The sequence below is a fragment of the Elephas maximus genome, chromosome 4 (assembly GCF_024166365.1).
Source record: "Elephas maximus indicus isolate mEleMax1 chromosome 4, mEleMax1 primary haplotype, whole genome shotgun sequence".
NCBI lineage: Eukaryota > Metazoa > Chordata > Mammalia > Proboscidea > Elephantidae > Elephas > Elephas maximus.
Genome location: NC_064822.1, coordinates 55,813,731 through 55,830,968, shown reverse-complemented (window position 1 = coordinate 55,830,968; position 17,238 = coordinate 55,813,731). Strand labels below are relative to the sequence as shown.

Here is a 17,238-nt window from a genome sequence, read left to right as displayed (position 1 = left end):
CTGCACCTGGGGGAAAGATTCTCACCCCCGAAGAGGCAGCCAGCTGACAGTAGGCAATGGGCCCGAGGTAACGGTTTCACCAAAGGAGAGTGAAGGTTTCTGGGAGAGAATAATATGGGAGGCACCTATGGGATGCCAGGGAGGCAAAAAGAGAAGGTGCAGACTGGGATCTACATGAAACAACACAGGAGAGCCCTTCTGCCCCTCTGTGAGCCAAGCTTTTCTACATTGGATGACAGTTTTCGAATACCCCAGCCAAAATTCTCTTATCTGACCTAAAACCAAAAAACCAGTTGCTGTCTAGTCGACTCCAACTCATGGTGATCTCATGTGTGTCCCAGTAGAGCTGTGCTCCATATGGTTTTCAGTGGTTGTTTTTTTGGAAGTAGATCACCAGGTCTTTCTTCCAAGAAACCTCTGGGTGGACTCAAACTTCCAACCTTTTGGTTAGCAGTCAAGCACATTAACTGTTCACACCACCCAGGGACACCCTCCTCCAGCCTACACACCCCTAATTCCTTTGGCCACTGTTCCATCTCTACTCCTTTTCTGTGAGCACCCCTCCCAACACACACACCACACATACCACACACACACCATACACCACACATACACACATTCACACCACACCTACCACATACACACCATACATACCACACACACCATACATACCACACACACCACACATACCACACCTACCACACACACACCATACACCACACATACACACACTCACACCACCTCACACCACACCTGCCACACACACCATACACACCACACCTACCACACACACACCATACACCACACATACACACACTCACACCACCTCACACCACAGCTACCACACACACCGTACACCACACATATACGCCACATATACCACACCTACCACACACACACCATACACCACACATACACACATTCACACCACACCTACCACACACACCATACATACCACGCACACACCACACACAACACATCTACCACACACATGCCATACACCACACATACACATACTCACACCACCTCACACCACACCTACCACACACGCACACCATATATACCACACACACACGTAACACCCCACACATACCATATATCACACACATGCACATCAAATACCACACACACACCACGCACACAAAACACCCCATACCATACACACCTTATGCCACACACCACACATACAAACACTGTTCTAGAAGTTACCAGTCAGAAGCCCCATCCATATTCTAGCCCTAAAGAGAGGCATTGAGCTCCAGTAATAATTTTCCTCTTTGGTTCTTCTTCATGGCCCTTCACCCCCTCCCTCTTCAGGTCTTGATTTCAGAAGGACTGGGGCAGTTTGCTCAAGATCCCAAGTTTATCGAGGTCACAACCCAGGAGCTGGCTGACGCCTGCGACATGACAATTGAGGAGATGGAGAACGCGGCTGACAACATCCTCAGTGGGGGCGCCCAGCAGAGCCCCAACGGCACCCTATTACCTTTTGTTAACTGCAGGGACCCAGGGCAAGACAGAGCAGGGGGTGAAGAGGATGCGACCTGTGGGCCTGCCCTGGAGTGTCGGAAGAGTGAGGAGGAACTCCAGGACAGCAGGGTCTACGTCAGCAGCCTGTAGTAGCCAGGGCTGGGGAGATGCTGGGTTTTTTATTTGTTTCAATGTTCCTAATGGGTTCGTTTCAGAAGTGCCTCACTGTTCTCGTGACCTGGAGTTAACCGGAACAGCGTCTTCATTCATTTCTGTTGGGACAAGACGCAGAGTTGGGTGGTGTGGAGAGCCAGCTTTTCAAGGGGAAGAAAAGCAGCAACCCCAGTTCGTGTCCGCAGAGGTCGAGTGGTGAGGAGGAGGTGGCAGAATCAGGGAGGGAAAGCAAGGGGAGAGACGCCTACCCTTCTGCTGCATTTCAGGCCCTGCCTTTGGGCATGAAAGAGAACCTCAGCTTCCTGCGGCAGCCCTCACCAAAAGGACCCTATATCAAACGGGTGTCTTTCAACTTTGCTTGTAAAAAAAAAAAAAAAAAAATCATTTTGCACATATTCTGTATGAGCCTCACTGTCTCCATAGAGCCAGGGCCCTGTGGATTTGGAGAATGAGACGGGGGCGTGACTTCCATGGGGGATCCCAACCCTACCCCTGAGAGGGAGAAGTGGCCAGAGGCAGCAGATGCTCCTGGAGACAGGAGCCGAGGGCGACAGGCACGGTCGCAGCTTCTCACCCAGACCCTGGGCGCAGTGGCGGCGGCCCGGCCACCTTCGCCTACCTGAGTCAGGGTCTCTTTACCTGCACAAGCCACGCCGAGCTCCGGAACAGCAGCTGGGCGGCAGCCAGGGCGTGGAAGGAGCTGGCACCGCCACCAGCAAAGGGGCAGCCAGCTCTTGACAAAACGAGGTGGTGCTGAGCTTCTGCTGAGCGCTCTTCCGTTTTGTGGTCTAACATTTTTCTTGACAGCATGTTGCAGTTTTTGTTTTTAGGTTTGTTTTGTTTTGTTTTCATTTTGTTTTCCAAGGGGGAGGGGAGGAAGAAGTGTTTACAGAGTTTTGTAGCCACCCACCTTAATGTTTTCACTTTTGCCAATGTAAATCAGGTTTGGTTTTATTGTATTATTTGAACGGTTGTGGTTTCCTTTTTTTTCCACAGAGGGTTCGATCGATCGAAGCCCTTGTAGGAGAGTTTTACCAGCCGTTGTGTATGCCCAGTAATTTGTTACAATTTCCTTCGGTAGTAACGAATCTTTTTGTTTGTTTGTTTGGTTGGTTTGGTTTCATAATTTAAAGGTAATAGGTAATGCACTTGATATGGTATTGCACATATGGGTGACTGAGTCGGGTTCCTTTTAACGCTGGGTGTGTTGGTGGGTGCCAGAGAGAGGGAACATGTATGAGAGAGCATGCCTCTGTGCATGGGTGCGTGTGTGCGTGCGTGCGTGTGTGTATAGTGGACTGGCTGTGTGCATATGTTGTATGTGTGTATATGAACCCACACAGCGTGCCCATACACACGAATGCATACGCAGTCCCCCCTTTGTGGTTTAACTGTGGGGAGAACTGAATCTGGGGCCATTTGAAAGCAAAAACAAACCACTGTCTCTGCTTCTGAAACAGGAATCAGTAACTCTTTGCATTTTCTGTCCCACAAGATATGCAAAAACAATGCAATAATATTCATTTTAAAAATACAATTGTGAGTTGTGTTGGCATTAAAACTGTATTTAAAAAAAAAAACGCAGAAATTTAAGGGAAAAACTGAAGAAGGCGTTTTGCTTCGATATATTCCGTGTAACGTTTTATTGCATTCATAATGTTTCTGTTGAAGAAACCGTTATACTTGAATCCAGGTCAGTTTCAGTATTTTTCAAATATTTTTTTAAAACTGAATTGCAATTGTGCCAAGCGAATATAATGAATTGAATTAAGTTTGTTTTTGAATTCACTTCTTGTATATTTTGCTGCATGTAAAGTAAATCATTTTGTATTTGGAGTGTGACAAGCTTTACCTTTGAACTCTAAGTGCTTTTCTATGTGTGGTTGGGGAAAGGGAAAGATTTTTCTTTTAATTTGTACAATGAGCAAAGGTATCACCAGTGTAAGTCATTATCCTACTATCGACAAACAGGTTTGGACATCACTGTTTTGCATATCTTGTGTTCACTTCCACTTCCCTCAATTTTTTCAAAATCATATATAATAGGTGTATTCATGCCACATATTGCTTTGAGTAACCAGGACACACTTAATTCTGGTCTTCACTTTTTCTGCTGTGCTCCAGTTCCCTATCTTGGTATTTCTCCAAGAACAGCCCTTCACCTTGAGATATAACGAGGCATTCTGACCAGCCGCTTTAGTCCCTGGACTGGTGTCAGCACCCCCCAAGGAAGGGGTGGCTGACTTTTCTGTTCTCCCCTACAGCACAAGCCTTCCTCACTGGTTTCCTTAGTGAACTAGACACTGACTGAGAGAATGAAATTAGGCTCAGATGGGTTGGAGGGGAGGAGAATCCTCACTTCTGGCAACTGCTTTACCCAAACTCAGATGGTAGGGGCTAGAGAAAGGCAACATGGGTAAAACCTTGGTCCGTCCAGAAGTCAGCTCTCCGTCTGGCTCATTTCTCCATCCTTTCTTCACTCTAGAGCAGAATTTCTTCTAGACCCACCCTTACAATGCATGTGGCAGTCATGGAAGGAAGGAGCCAGGACAGGGGAGGAAGCATTGGAGTTTACAGTGATGCAGAAACGTATCTTATGCCCTTTTTTCATCTACCTAGAACATCTCCCTATTGGTGCTTTTTCCTTCGAATATATTTTAACAATGATAGTTGGAGAAGGACTGGTTTGGGGAGAATAGTACTCAACTATTCACTCAGAATTTACTCACCGAGTCTCTTCCGGTCCCAGTGTTCCCTCTGCCCTTAGAGGAGCCTTTGGCATTTACATGAGCGAGCTAAAAATTAAAATAGAGAAAATCTCATTCCTCAGTGAAAATGAGTTCTACTTTCATGGAATGACTTATGAAAAAAACAGAGAAATGTGCAGGATAGTCCCAGGTTAACTTAGAGTCCTAGAAACAAAAGAGTTTCTTCATGTTTCTCCAAACCCAACTCATCCAGACTTTGTTGGTTCCTTTTCAAGTTGCATCCAGGTCTTCTAGAAATTAAGTGTAGGTGTTGTCCTCTGTCCAATTTCCTAAAACTTCTGCTGCTGTGCTGCTAAGATTTTAGTTATTTATTGAAAGGGGAACCCTTTGGAATTGATCTGGTTCTTGCTGTACATTTGGTCCCTAGATAGAAATTTGGACTCTCGATTGACCCTACACACATACACTCAACCTTTTCATGTTGCCTTCTGTTTTCCATTTGAAACTTTTATCTGCATCACTGTCTTATTGGCCAGTGGCATGGGCTACAAGACTGGGGTCATGCCAGCTACTCCCAGGGCATGGCCCACATATGATCCCCTAGCCCTTCACCACTCACACCCATAGGCTCCCTCCTTTATAATCAACACTATCCAGAAGACCAGAGTAGCCTTCCTTCCTGCACCCTACAAAAATGGTGCCAGCAATGACAAGCAACACCTTGACTCATGCTGCTGTAAAGGAAAGGAGGTTCAGATAGGAGTTCCCTTTCTAGGGCAATGGGTCTTTCTTAGCCTGACCTCATGATCAATTAGTATAAATCTGACATGTGAGAGCTGTCATCATGACAGACTGGTAAAATCAGTAGTGACATCAATGAACCTCACTCCACTGTGTACTAAGTGATATTTACTCTCCACCTAAAATAGAATTTTCCCCATGACCTTGTAAAACATAATCATCCAACCTTCTGTAGCCCTTCCAACAATCCCAGAATGGCAGGAGAAAAGCAGCCGATGGCTAAAGACCAAGACTTGAAAAAGGGCACTTTAAGCCCCGGGGTTAGTAAACTTCATTTTTATTTGTCCTCTGACTGGTCCTGCCTGTTTTATTTCCACACCTTAATCTTTAAATAATTATCCATGTGCGCAGCTACTTTGAAGCAGAAACATCCCCATCTATCTCCTATCTGTCTGTTTCCAGAAGGTTCTTTGGTTCTTGAGGCAAAAAGAGGAGACGTTTTCCCTAGATTTTGGCTCGATACCATGAATTTTTCCCTGCTTTGAATCAGAAATCGCCTTAGTTATAGTCTCCCTCTCCCCATCTTCTCAATCTGACAGGCTTCTCTCTGACTGTGAAATTCAAGGACAAAGGAACCAGACTTCCTTACTCTGTGTTTATCCTCCTCTGTCTCCCTGGTTCCAAATATCAGGTGCTTGTCTGGAGTGAAGCCGCTATCACTTCCTTACAGCCATCCTCTTCCCAGAACTTCTCCTGACCATCCAGTGAAGGTAGCAAGGCAACCATAGGAGAAACATACTGTTCTTTGGCAAAGTAAATATCTTTCTGAGAAATAAGAGCACCCTGAAAATGAGTTTGGAAGTCATCAGAAGGATGACAGTGGTTTTACTGAGACCAGCTGATACACACCCATTACTCCTTCTTGTTGTTTACTGCTGTCGAGTCAATTCTGATTCATGGCGACCCCACGTGTGCAGAGTAGAGCTGATCCAGAGGATTTTCAAGGCTGCGTGACTTTTCTGAAGCAGATCACCAGGTCTTTCTTCTGGGCACCTCTGGGTGAATTTGAACCACCAAACTTTCAGCTCATAGTTGAGCACTTAACCGTTTGCCCCTCCCAGAGACTGCTCCATTACTCCTAATGGCAGAGAAATACAGCAGAAACAGGTTAGGCACAGAGTAGAACCCTAGTGTCAGGGTTTTTGGCCTCATCAAACCATAATTACAAATGTTGCTAAGGAGGATGATGGCATCTCTATCCCTAGAGACCTAGAAGAATTGACTTATCACTGCCAAGAAGTTTAGCAAAGAAGCCAAGAAAACAGCAATTTGACTTCAAGAAGACCCCCCTTAATTCTCAGGGGAGTCAAAACTTGCTGACAGAATCTGGACCAATTCTGTTTTTTAAAGAAGGTATGGCTCCAGGGAAAATGTCAGTACAGAGAAAACTGGAAGGGAAATGGGGAGAAGAAAACATGTTTTGATTCCTTGTGATGTGTCTGTACGGTGGAGAGTTTGATGCCTCAAGGATCCTCTACTTTGAAAGAAGAGAAAAACAAAATTTCAGTCTGGTGTTCTTCTCTTAGCCAGATCAACCTCTCAGGCTAGATGTGGGGGTTTCTTCCCTCTTCACTAATGTCCCTCTCTAGTGCTCCACCTGAAACAGGCTCCAGTTGGAAGGCAGGAGAAGCCCTGATCTCACACACAGTAAGCCCTCAGTCACCAGAGTCCACATTCTCCAGCAGCTACATTGAGAGAAAGAAATAAACAAGGTATCCTATAATTGTCAGAGCATCTTTCCCCTTCCCTAAGACTTCTCTCTTTTCCAGGCTCCTTGCTCAGGCCCTGTTTTTCTCCACCCCGGAGTCTAGTGAGGAGGAGGAGAGAGTTGCAGATTCTTACATAGTTACTTGGTAAAGCCATTTATTTATTTATTTTTATTTCAAAGCAATGAAGCTTTACTTGGTGGAGCCAGATACCAATATAACGGGTAGATTCCAACATTGTTGGGGAGACACTTGAACACAACACACACACACAACCTTCAAGGGACAAGTGCTGGGCTTAAAGCCTAGACAAGGGATTTTGTCCTCCTTCAAGAAGGGTGAGCACTATATGCAGACAGAACCAGAGTGACTTCCTTGGGTGGATACGGTGCCATCTGAACCTATTATTATTGTGAAGTAGAATATTATTTATCTACATTGAAAAAATACTACTATTAACAAAAATCAAGACTTTTTCTTCACATGAGTTTAAGATATTTGATCCACAACAAATGGAGTGGTAAAGATCACTTGGGCTTTCTGAGATATTAGAAAAACCCTTTAATTGGTCTCTGAAACGGAACCTGGTGGCGCAGTGGTTAAGCGCTCAGATTGCTAACCAAAAGGTCAGCAGTTCGAACCCACCAGTCACTCTGCAGAAGAAGGATGTGGCCATCTGCTTCCGTAAATATTACAGTCTCGGAAACCCTATGGGGGTGTTCTGTTCTGTCCTATAGGGTCACTATGAGTTGGAATTGACTTGATGGCAACAGGTTTGGTTTTTTTTGTTTTGAAAGGGAATCAGAGATTGCAGCTAAATATATTAAGCATAACAAACCAACTCAGTGGTAAGTGTAGAGTCGAAGTTGGGATTTTCCATGAAAATTCCACAAATTGCTCATAATGAGAAAGATGACAAAGACTAGACGATTAAACAAAAGTTTGGAATGTCATGTCCCCAGAACAAAATTCTCTCTCTTCAGATCAGATATTGGCCTTATCACAACTGCCCTCTTGGTGGAGTACCTCATGCGACCCAGTTTCTAGAATTTAAATAATTCGACTTGTATAAGGCTCCCAGAAAGGGTAACATGGTACTTAACCTGTCACAAATCAGACATGAACTGCAAATTTACCATCTCAAAATCATTGGACCCCCCATATATGTTTCCCCAAGACCATTACCAGAGCAGCCTCTTGGTAGAAGAGGTAGCAGGTAGTAAGGGAAAGTGATTTCTATGTGAGAAAATGCCAAAATGGACAAAATTGGTTTTATTTACTACTTGGGCCTGGAGAATTCTTGTCCTGACCATCTTAAGGCTCTTAAAATTCATAAGTAGGGTCATGAGGAAGGAGAGATTGAGTGGGCACCAGAGTAAGCGCAGACTCTGAGCCAAGGGCTCCTGCCCATTAAAACCTATTGCCTTCGAGTCAATTTCAACTCATAGCAACCCTACAGGACAGAATAGAACTTCCCCATAGGGTTTCCAAGGTTGTAATCTTTATGGAAGTAGACTGCCACATCTTTCTCCTGAGGAGTGGCTGGTGGATTCGAACCACCAACCCTTTGGTTAGCAGCCAAGCACTTAACCGCTGTGCCATCAGGGTTCCTCAAGGATGCCTGAGGCCTACAAATTTCAGACGCTCCTGTGTGAAGTCTGTCTGAGTCATTACCCAGGAGAAGAGAAAAGAGAAGGCTCTTTTCTGTAGAATCACAGTAAGAACAAAAAAGGAAGGGTTACTGGGTCCTATACCAAGCCACCCCCAAGACTTCCCAACATAGAGAAACTACACTGAAGTTTAAAAGAAAAAAAAAAAAAAAACACTAGGGACTCTAGGATTGACAGTTTGTATACAAACGGTGCTGTCCTAAAGGCTCCTCTAAAAGGCATCTCCAGTGACCCAAATGCTATGGGCACCTTTCTACTTTCACACATCACCCCATCCATCCATACATCACAGTTACATCTGGTTCCCCCAAACTTGGAATCCATTTCTTGACTTCTCTGCCGGATTATGCACCACCCATAGCTGCTTCCTGCTCTGCCCAGGACATACGCTCTTCTCCCAGAGCCTCATGGGGATAAGGTCTAGCACTGAAATAGCCCACAGTTGTCAAAGGAATAAGCAGGTTTGGACAATTCTGTGATGATTGTAGTCGAGAACAACCTGTAGAAAAACACAAGTTCATCAAGACATAAGGCGGCAAGTTCCCAATTGTTGAAACACTGGAATACCTATGACTCTCATAATCCCGCTGCTTTATTTTAATACCCCAGAGCTGTCAAACAAAATGTCCCTCCATGTCAGAGGCTCCAGGTAAAATCCCCCCCTCCTTACCGCGTCCCACTCAGGCCCACCTTCATGCCCCCAAACCTCTCTATATCACTCCTGTTCTCAGAGAGACATGGAAAGATGGGCAGTGCCTCCATTGTCACCCCAATGCCTGTCACCATCCTCCACACACCTGCACACCCCCTCACCTTCCCCTCCAGGCTCCACGACTTCACAGTCTTACTGTTGTAAATATCTCTGTACAGTTTGTAATTGTCAAATAATCCCGTTGTCAAAGGCCTCGCCTGCCGCGCCTTCTCACCCTTGAGAAAGGCCAGGGAACCTAGAAGGGGCAACCTTTCAAGGAGAGCTTCAGGGTCATCTCTGTGTGAGACGCTATGTATATTCCTGTAAGATTGCATTTTTATCTAAGGAATGATGTTATTTAAAAAACAAACAAAAAAAAAAACCAAAAACAAGAATTGCAAATAAATTTCTTAACAATGTCTACATTGGTTTAATGGTATCGTCCCTCTTCCATATCCTTTCTCTTCTGTTTCATAGAAGTCACAAAAAATATAGTTAACTGTCAATTATCTCAATGGTCTCAGATCCTCCAAAGGGGAGGAAGGCTGCGGAACGCATGGAAAATCTGAACCCAATGATAATCCCTAACTTTCATTCCAGCAATTAATCTCTCTATCCTCCCCTTCTTTCCAATGAAAAGGTTAACAGAAAAATGGTCAAAGGTTGACAGCAAAACAAAATAGGAGGAATTAAATGGGTAACCCACGAAATAGAAGGGGTGTCCCCCAAATAATTGGAAAACTACAAAATTGGTGTTGAACAAATGAAGGAAAGAAGGGAGGAAGGAAGGGAAGGAAAAAAGGGAGGGTGGGGGAAGATAAAATAATGTGTATGAAAGTGCTTTGAAGACTCTAAAAATAAGGTGGTTTTTTTTTTTTTTAATTTTTGGTTATAGCTTAAACAGATTCAGGAAATCTTTCAGAATAATTCCCTGTGTAAAAAGAATTTATCCCAGAAATATGTGTCTTAGTGGAATATGGTTTTAAGAACAGAAACCCTCAGATTCTTCCTCCATTAATGGTCAAATCCATTCCAGGAATCACAGAACAACAACCAACCTCCCTACTTCTCCACTGGAGCTTCCCTCCCCCCTGCCCCTCTGCCCAGAACCTGAATCAGGAGTCTAGGGTTGACTGAGAAGAAAAGAAGAGTTGACAGGCTGGAGAGATTAGCTCAGGATTGACCTCATCTGAAATTGCTGCTTGTCCCAGCTCCAGGAGCAAGTTGGAGGTGTACTCCACCAGGACCTGTATCACAAGGTTATAACACATCAGTGTAACACAATCAGGTGTGCGATGTCATTTGTTACTGGTCAGTTGTTACCAGTAATTATTAAAGTGTCAAAGTTTGCAAATGATATTTTTAATCAACTAGAACAGGTTTAAGGTTTTCCTTAAAACGAAATTACTCTCTCTTGCATTTTAATATGCTTCCTTGAATGGGAGAAAAGGAGTGGAGTTATAGCCAATGCCAGGAATTACACATAACCATGGGAGCATATCAACAAAGTGAAAGTCGTCCGTTATGTGTGCAGGGCCACATGGCTGCTTTATAATTTGGTGTCAGGAGTTTAGGCCTGGCCTAGTCTTTAGTCCCCTCTAAAAAAAAAAAAAAAATTTTTTTTTTTTCTTGCATCAGGTCTACTTCCGTTCATCTCTTCCTACCTCCCGCAAAAGTGATGTGGATGTTGATCCGCTTGGTCAGAGTACTGGATACTAATTGGGCCACAGTTACTAGTGGGCCAGATTACAGCATGTTAACAGTCGGAACTCATTCATGACACTCTGTCTTGTACTTGAGTTTTCTTTCCTCCATATAGTAAGCAGAACTGAGCATTCTTTCTGTAACTCTATCTTTTCTTTTCCCTCTTTTCCCCTGTTTCCATGTGGCTTACCAGGTAAGTGGGCTCAGCAGTCTCTCAATCTCCTGACAAGTTTCTCATGTGAAACAGTATTGATTGGGAAAGCATATAAATGGGGAAATCTGGTAGAATTCAAATGAAATTGAGAAGCTCAAATTTCCAAGTCACTCTGAGCATCCCTTGACAGTGGAAGTATGTCACTTCCTGTGTCTAAGAAGACTAGCCTTCCTTTACTAGAAAATCGTATGATAACTTCATCTGGGCCAAATGTCTTGAAAGGGATGCTCATTTTACTGAAGACTCACCACAATTAACCCTGTTGCCACTGGAGCCGCAATATGGACCAGATCTTAGCATGTTTCAGGAACGCAGATACACAGTATGATCCAGGAGGAAATAGCACAAAGCTTATACACCAAAAGAATTGCAAGACTTTGTGTGAGTGTATGGATTGTGTGTGGAAGTAGATCCTAAGGATGTTAGGCCAAGGAGGGTAGAATATAACATTAGATCAGACCAAATTCATTTTCATGGGTGCCCTTACTAGATATTTCAGATTTTATACTTTAAATCATGTGGCTGAAGTGGCTCTCACATCTTACTTGGTTGTTTGACTGAAACTTGTACTCCATTTAACAGCCCCTCCACTTCATAAGTTTAAAATGCCAGAGCTTCCCTGGCATGATGAGAAGGAAGGAATCCAGAGGTACAGAAAATAAGAATGTTAGTGTGGATTTATCATGTGTAACATGCACATTCATCCTCCAACTACATCTTCTGAGAATTCCCAGAAGATCTCCTCTTCACTAAGGCATTGAGAAATAAATTAGTGAAGGGGGCATCTGCAACCTTGAAAAACTCTGTGGTTGCTCTCATTTATAGGCTAGGGGCGATTGTGGGGGATGCCTCCCTGATTTAAATGGGAATAGTAGTGTCCTAAAGTAACCGCCTCGACAGCAGTGGTAGTGGGGAAAGTAACAGAGGTAGCACATAACTGCTAAAGATAAGGTGGGCAATTTACCATAAAGGGCAATAAGAACATACTGGTAATCAGAATGTTTTGGCCCATAGGAATCTCAAGTGATAGCTAATTGATCACATTGTCCCCAGTTATGAAATAAATTGGCAGCCTATAAAATATTACTTGATCTATATCAGAGGAAAACAAACTCTGACCCATAACCCAAATCCAACCCTCAGCCTATTTTTGTAAGTAAAACTTTATTGGAACACAGAAAAATCCATTCATTTGCATATTGTCTATGACTACTTTCCTGCTACAACAAAAAGGTTGAGTAATTGTGGCAGAGGCCATTTGGCCTGCAAAGTCTAAAATATTTACTATCTGGATCTTTACAGAAAAAGTTAACTGATCCCTGATCCACATAATTGAAAAAACTTCTATGATTGTCAGAGATCTGATTTGAGTCACCACAATGTAGAGTCATGGCCCTTGGATCTGTTTACAAAGCTAAGCCAATTTACAGACCTAAAGGAGGGACTCTATGGCATTGCCTCAAGTATAGCCAGTGAATCTTCCTCCAAGCCTTCCCCGAAGAATCCTGTGGCCACTTGCTACAGCGACTGGGGTCTGGAAAGGAAATACCCAGAATACTAAGCAATTACTAGACAATGACTCTGAATTGATGTTAATTCCTATGGACCCAAAACACCACTGAGTCCCACCAGTCAAGGTGTGGGCTTTTGGGGCTCAGGTGATGGAGTCTTATCCCAAATTCACAGTGGTCCCAGTTGGTCCAAAGACCCATCCTGTGGTTATTTCAGTTCCCGAATGTATAATTGGAATAAACATACTTGGAAACTTACAGAATTCTCCCGTTAACTCTCTGACTGATAGGTTAAGAGTAATTATGATAGGAAGGGCTAAGCAGGAGCTCTTAAAACTTTCCCCTCCCTGCCAAGATAATAAAACAAAAGGAATATCACATATCTGGAGGAAATGCAAAGGCCAGCGTCATCATAAAAAGCTTGAATGATATGAGTGATGATATCTATTATATCTCCACTTAACATGCCTGTTTGAGAGGTGCAGAAGTTGGATGGAACTTGGAGAATGAGTATGGATTATTGCAAACTTAATTAGGTAGTGACTGTGAATGGAGCTGCTTACCCAGATGTGGGATCTTTACTGGAGCAAATCAACACAATCCTTGACACTTGGTATGCAGCTATGGACCTAGTTAATGATTTTTCTCACCACACAAATTTACTAGTATCAACTAGAAGTAGGTAGTTTTTACCTGGAAGAGCCAACAGTATACCTTTATTTTCTGCTCTGTACCATGAAACAAGCCACAGAGCTCTGATAATGCTGACAATTCACAAATGTCACATCAGCCTACTATAACATTATACTGATTGGATCTGATATGCAGAAAGTAGCAAGTAATTTAGATGCCTCAATAAGACATAGGAGAACCAGAGAATGGGAGATAAACACCACAAAAATCAGGAGCTAGCCAGCTCAGTGAAGTTTCTGGTAACCAACTTGGCTGGGCCATGATTCTCAGTGGTTTGGCAGTTATTATGTATTTTGGCAGCTATGCAATGATGTAATTACGTTCATAATGAGATCTGATGTAATGAGGCCTGCTGTCTTACTTGCTGTGCAAATCTTGAGATTTGTCAGCTTCCGCAGCCTGTAAGCCGGAAGCCTGGTTTCTGACTTTGGTTCACCAGCCCCTGCAGCTATGTAGTCAGGAGAAGCATCCAACCTAACCCATGGACTTGGGACTTTACACCCACTACAACCGTGTGAGCCATTTCCTTAATATAAATCTCTCTCTCTCTCTCTCTCTCTATATATATAAAACCAAAAAAAAAAAACCAAACCCATTGCTGTTGAGTAGATTCCAACTCAAAGAGACCCTATAGGACAGAGTAGAACTGCCCCATAGAGTTTCCAAGGAGCACCTGGCAGATTTGAACTGCCGACCTTTAGGTTAGCAGCTGTAACTCTTAACCACTACGCCACCAAGATTATATATTATATTCGCTGGTTTCGCTTCTCTAGAGAACTCAGCCTAAGAGAGTCATCATTTTTTTTATTTTGGAGGCGACAAGTGTCCTTCTTCAGTCCATCTATCAAGCCACCCATAAGGCTTCCAGGTTTGAGTAAAAATTTGAACAAGGGAACGCTGTAGCAAATCTAGGCTGCAGTAAGAGCTATGATCCAGCTAGCCCAATGATTTTCTAAGTGTCTGTGGGTAATAATAATGTGTTTGGAGCCTCTCATGAGCACCAATAGGAGAATCACAGTGCAGGCCTCCCAGGTTTTGTTTTTTTTTTTTTTTTTTTAACACATCTATGCCCCCTTCTGCAGATAACTATTCTCCTTTTCAGAAGCAGCTTCTTGCTTACTAGTAGCTCTTGGCAAAGACTAAACATTTAATCATAAGATGTCAGGTAACCATGAAGCCTGAACATCCTGTCATGACCTTTGTGCTATCTGACCCACCAAGCCTTAATGTTGGGTGTGCACTATAGCAATCTATCAAGTGGAAATAGTATATAAGAATCTGAGCTCAGGGAGATACAAGATACAAGTAAGTTACATGAACAGGTGACTCAGACTCCTTTGACACTAATACCTCCTCATTAAATTCTCTCCCTCAAAGCAGGCCTATGGCCCCATGGTGAGTTCCATATGACCAGTTGCCTAAGTAAGAAAAAAACTAGAGACCAGTTTGCAGATGGGTCTGCATGATATACTAATATCATCCAAAAGTGAATGACTGAAGCATAACAGCCCCACTTAATGAAGGAAATTCCCTTAAGTGAGGAAGACTTTGAGCAGTATCTGCTGTCTGCTTTGTCTGGACTGAAATATGGTCAGAAGTACAGATCTACATGATTCATGGACAGTTGCTAACAGGGGCTTGGAGGGAACAGGATTGGAAGATTGGTGACAAGGAACTCTGAGGAAAAAATACGTGGAAGGACCTTTCAGAATTGGCACAGACTGTGAAGATATTTTTGTCTCATGTGAATGCTTACCAAAGATCACCCATTGCAAAGGAGCTCTGAATAATCAGGTGGACAAAATGACATTGTGGATGTCAGTCACTTCTTTCTCCAGCCACCCTATTGCTTACTCAATGGGCCCCTGAACAAAATGGCCATGTTAGCATGGGTTCAACCATATGGACTTTTCTGTACCAATGTTGACTGAGCTATTGCTATTGCTAGGTGCCTGGTCTGCCAATAGAAGATACCAACACTGAGTCCCATATGGAAACATTCACCAGGAGTGCCAGCAGGTTGATTACATCAGACCTTTTCCATCATGGAGAGAGCAGAGTTTTGTCCTCATTGGACATATATTCTGGACATGGATTTGTGTTTCTTACCCATAATGCTTCTGCCCAAACCACCGTCTGTAGACTTGCAGAATGTCTCATTCATTGCTATGGTACTCATCACAGAACAGCATCTGATTAAGTAACTAATTTTATAGAAAAGGAAGTGCAGCAATAGGTTCACACCCATGAAATCTTACCACATACCCCAGCACCCAGAAGCTGTTGACCTAACTGAAAGGCAGAATGGCTTACTGAAAACGCAATTGAAGTGTCAATTGAAAAACAACACCCTGAAAGGATGAGGCCTGTCTTTTAGGCTGTAGTATATACTTTGAATCAGAGACAGTTTTATAGTGCTATCTCCCATATGGAAACCCTGGTGGCGTAGTGGTTAAGTGCTACAACTGCCAACCAAGAGGTCGGCAGTTCAGATCTGCCAGGCACTCCTTGGAAACTCTATGGGGCAGTTCTACCTGTCCAATAGGGTACCCTTTGGTTTTTGGCTATACCAAAATACAGGTATCTAGAAAGCAAAGGGTGAAAGCGGGAAAAGATCCTTTCACTATTATACCTAATAAAACATTTGCAGAATTTTTTGCTTCCCATCCAACATCCTTGAACTGTTTTGGTTTGGAGGTCTTAGTTCCCAAGGAGGGAATGCTTCCATCAGGGGACACACAATTGTTCCGTTAATTTGGAAGCTGAGACTGCCACTTGGCCATTTTGGGTTCCTTATGCCACTGAAACAACAGACAGAAAGACAAGTTATTCTACTGGTTGGAGTGATTGATCACAATTGCCAATGGGAAATTGGGTTTCTGCTATACAATAAGAGCCAAGGAGGGCTATATCTGAAACTTGGTACTCCACTTCCAATGTTGTTGTTGTGTGCCCTTGAGTTGATGCCAACTCATAGTGACCCTATAGAACAGAACAGAACTGCCCCACAGGGTCTCCTAGGCTGAAATCTTTATGAGAGCAAATTGCCAAGTCTTTTCTCCCGTGAGTTCGAACCACTGACATTTTGATTAGTAGCTAAGGGCTTAATCATTGCACCACCAATCTGGGCTCCAGGATCAAGTTACCGATAATTGTCCGTTATTGTTGAAAAGTTTAATTAAAAACTACAGAAGCAACTGGAAGTCAAGACTCCAAGATTCAGATCCTTCAGGAATGATGGTTAGAGTAACCCCACCAGCATAAGAATCCCAACCGGTGAAGTTTCTGGCTGATGGGAAAGGAAAAATGGAATGTGGAGTGGAGACAGAAGACACAGGTATAAATTATACTTTGTGGTCATTTACAATGATTGTAGTACCTTTGCACATTTTCTTTTTGTGTATATATTTATTTGTATATATAAATTATTTTCTTCTCTATTTTTCTTTCCCTTATTATTTTACATGCAAGTTGTTGAAAATTAACTTTACAATTCAATCGTTAGGTAACAAAATATTGAGTGGTACTGTGACTGAATTTGGAGGTACTTAACATGGCTAGAAATGGATACCATAACTTTTGGGACTGTTTGTTTCCATTTTGAGGACAGTGTAAGAACATCATGCTGTAGCTTGTTAGCTGGAGATGTGTTCAAAGAATAGCTACAGCTCGTTGTTATTTGGAAGTTCAACTGTGTGTAGAAGGGTATATATGGAAGCTGAGTAGCCAAAAAGGTAGACTGTGCCAGTTATCAATTTATTGCCTCTCAGCTTCAAATTCACCCTTTATTGCCCTGTTTTTTGATACTTCGGCCGGACCCTGAAAACATTTCTCCTTCGCCAGCTGGCTTGATGTTAGAATTTGTCAGCAGATAATGCTGGAAGGACACCGCAAAG

The 17,238-nt window shown here is 43.2% G+C and overlaps 2 protein-coding genes across 13 annotated transcripts in view; one reads left to right on the top strand and one right to left on the bottom strand.

Moving 5' to 3' along the window:
- CACNA1C (calcium voltage-gated channel subunit alpha1 C) overlaps window positions 1-6,020 on the top strand; it is an 896,734-nt gene extending 890,714 nt beyond the window's left edge. For all 12 annotated transcript variants that reach the window (XM_049885094.1, XM_049885093.1, XM_049885097.1 and 9 more), the window contains one exon: window positions 1,318-6,020. In XM_049885094.1, the coding sequence (XP_049741051.1) occupies window positions 1,318-1,620 (303 nt within the window). In that variant the 3' untranslated portion in view covers window positions 1,621-6,020. The remainder of the gene's footprint in view (window positions 1-1,317) is intronic.
- Window positions 1-17,238, bottom strand: part of LOC126076535 (uncharacterized) — a 52,826-nt gene that overhangs the window by 1,474 nt on the left and 34,114 nt on the right. Inside the window, exons 3-4 of the transcript XR_007517480.1 lie at window positions 6,003-6,231; window positions 4,374-4,439 (exon numbers count right to left, since the gene is read on the bottom strand). The gene's annotated coding sequence lies outside the window, so the exon portion shown is untranslated. The remainder of the gene's footprint in view (window positions 1-4,373; window positions 4,440-6,002; window positions 6,232-17,238) is intronic.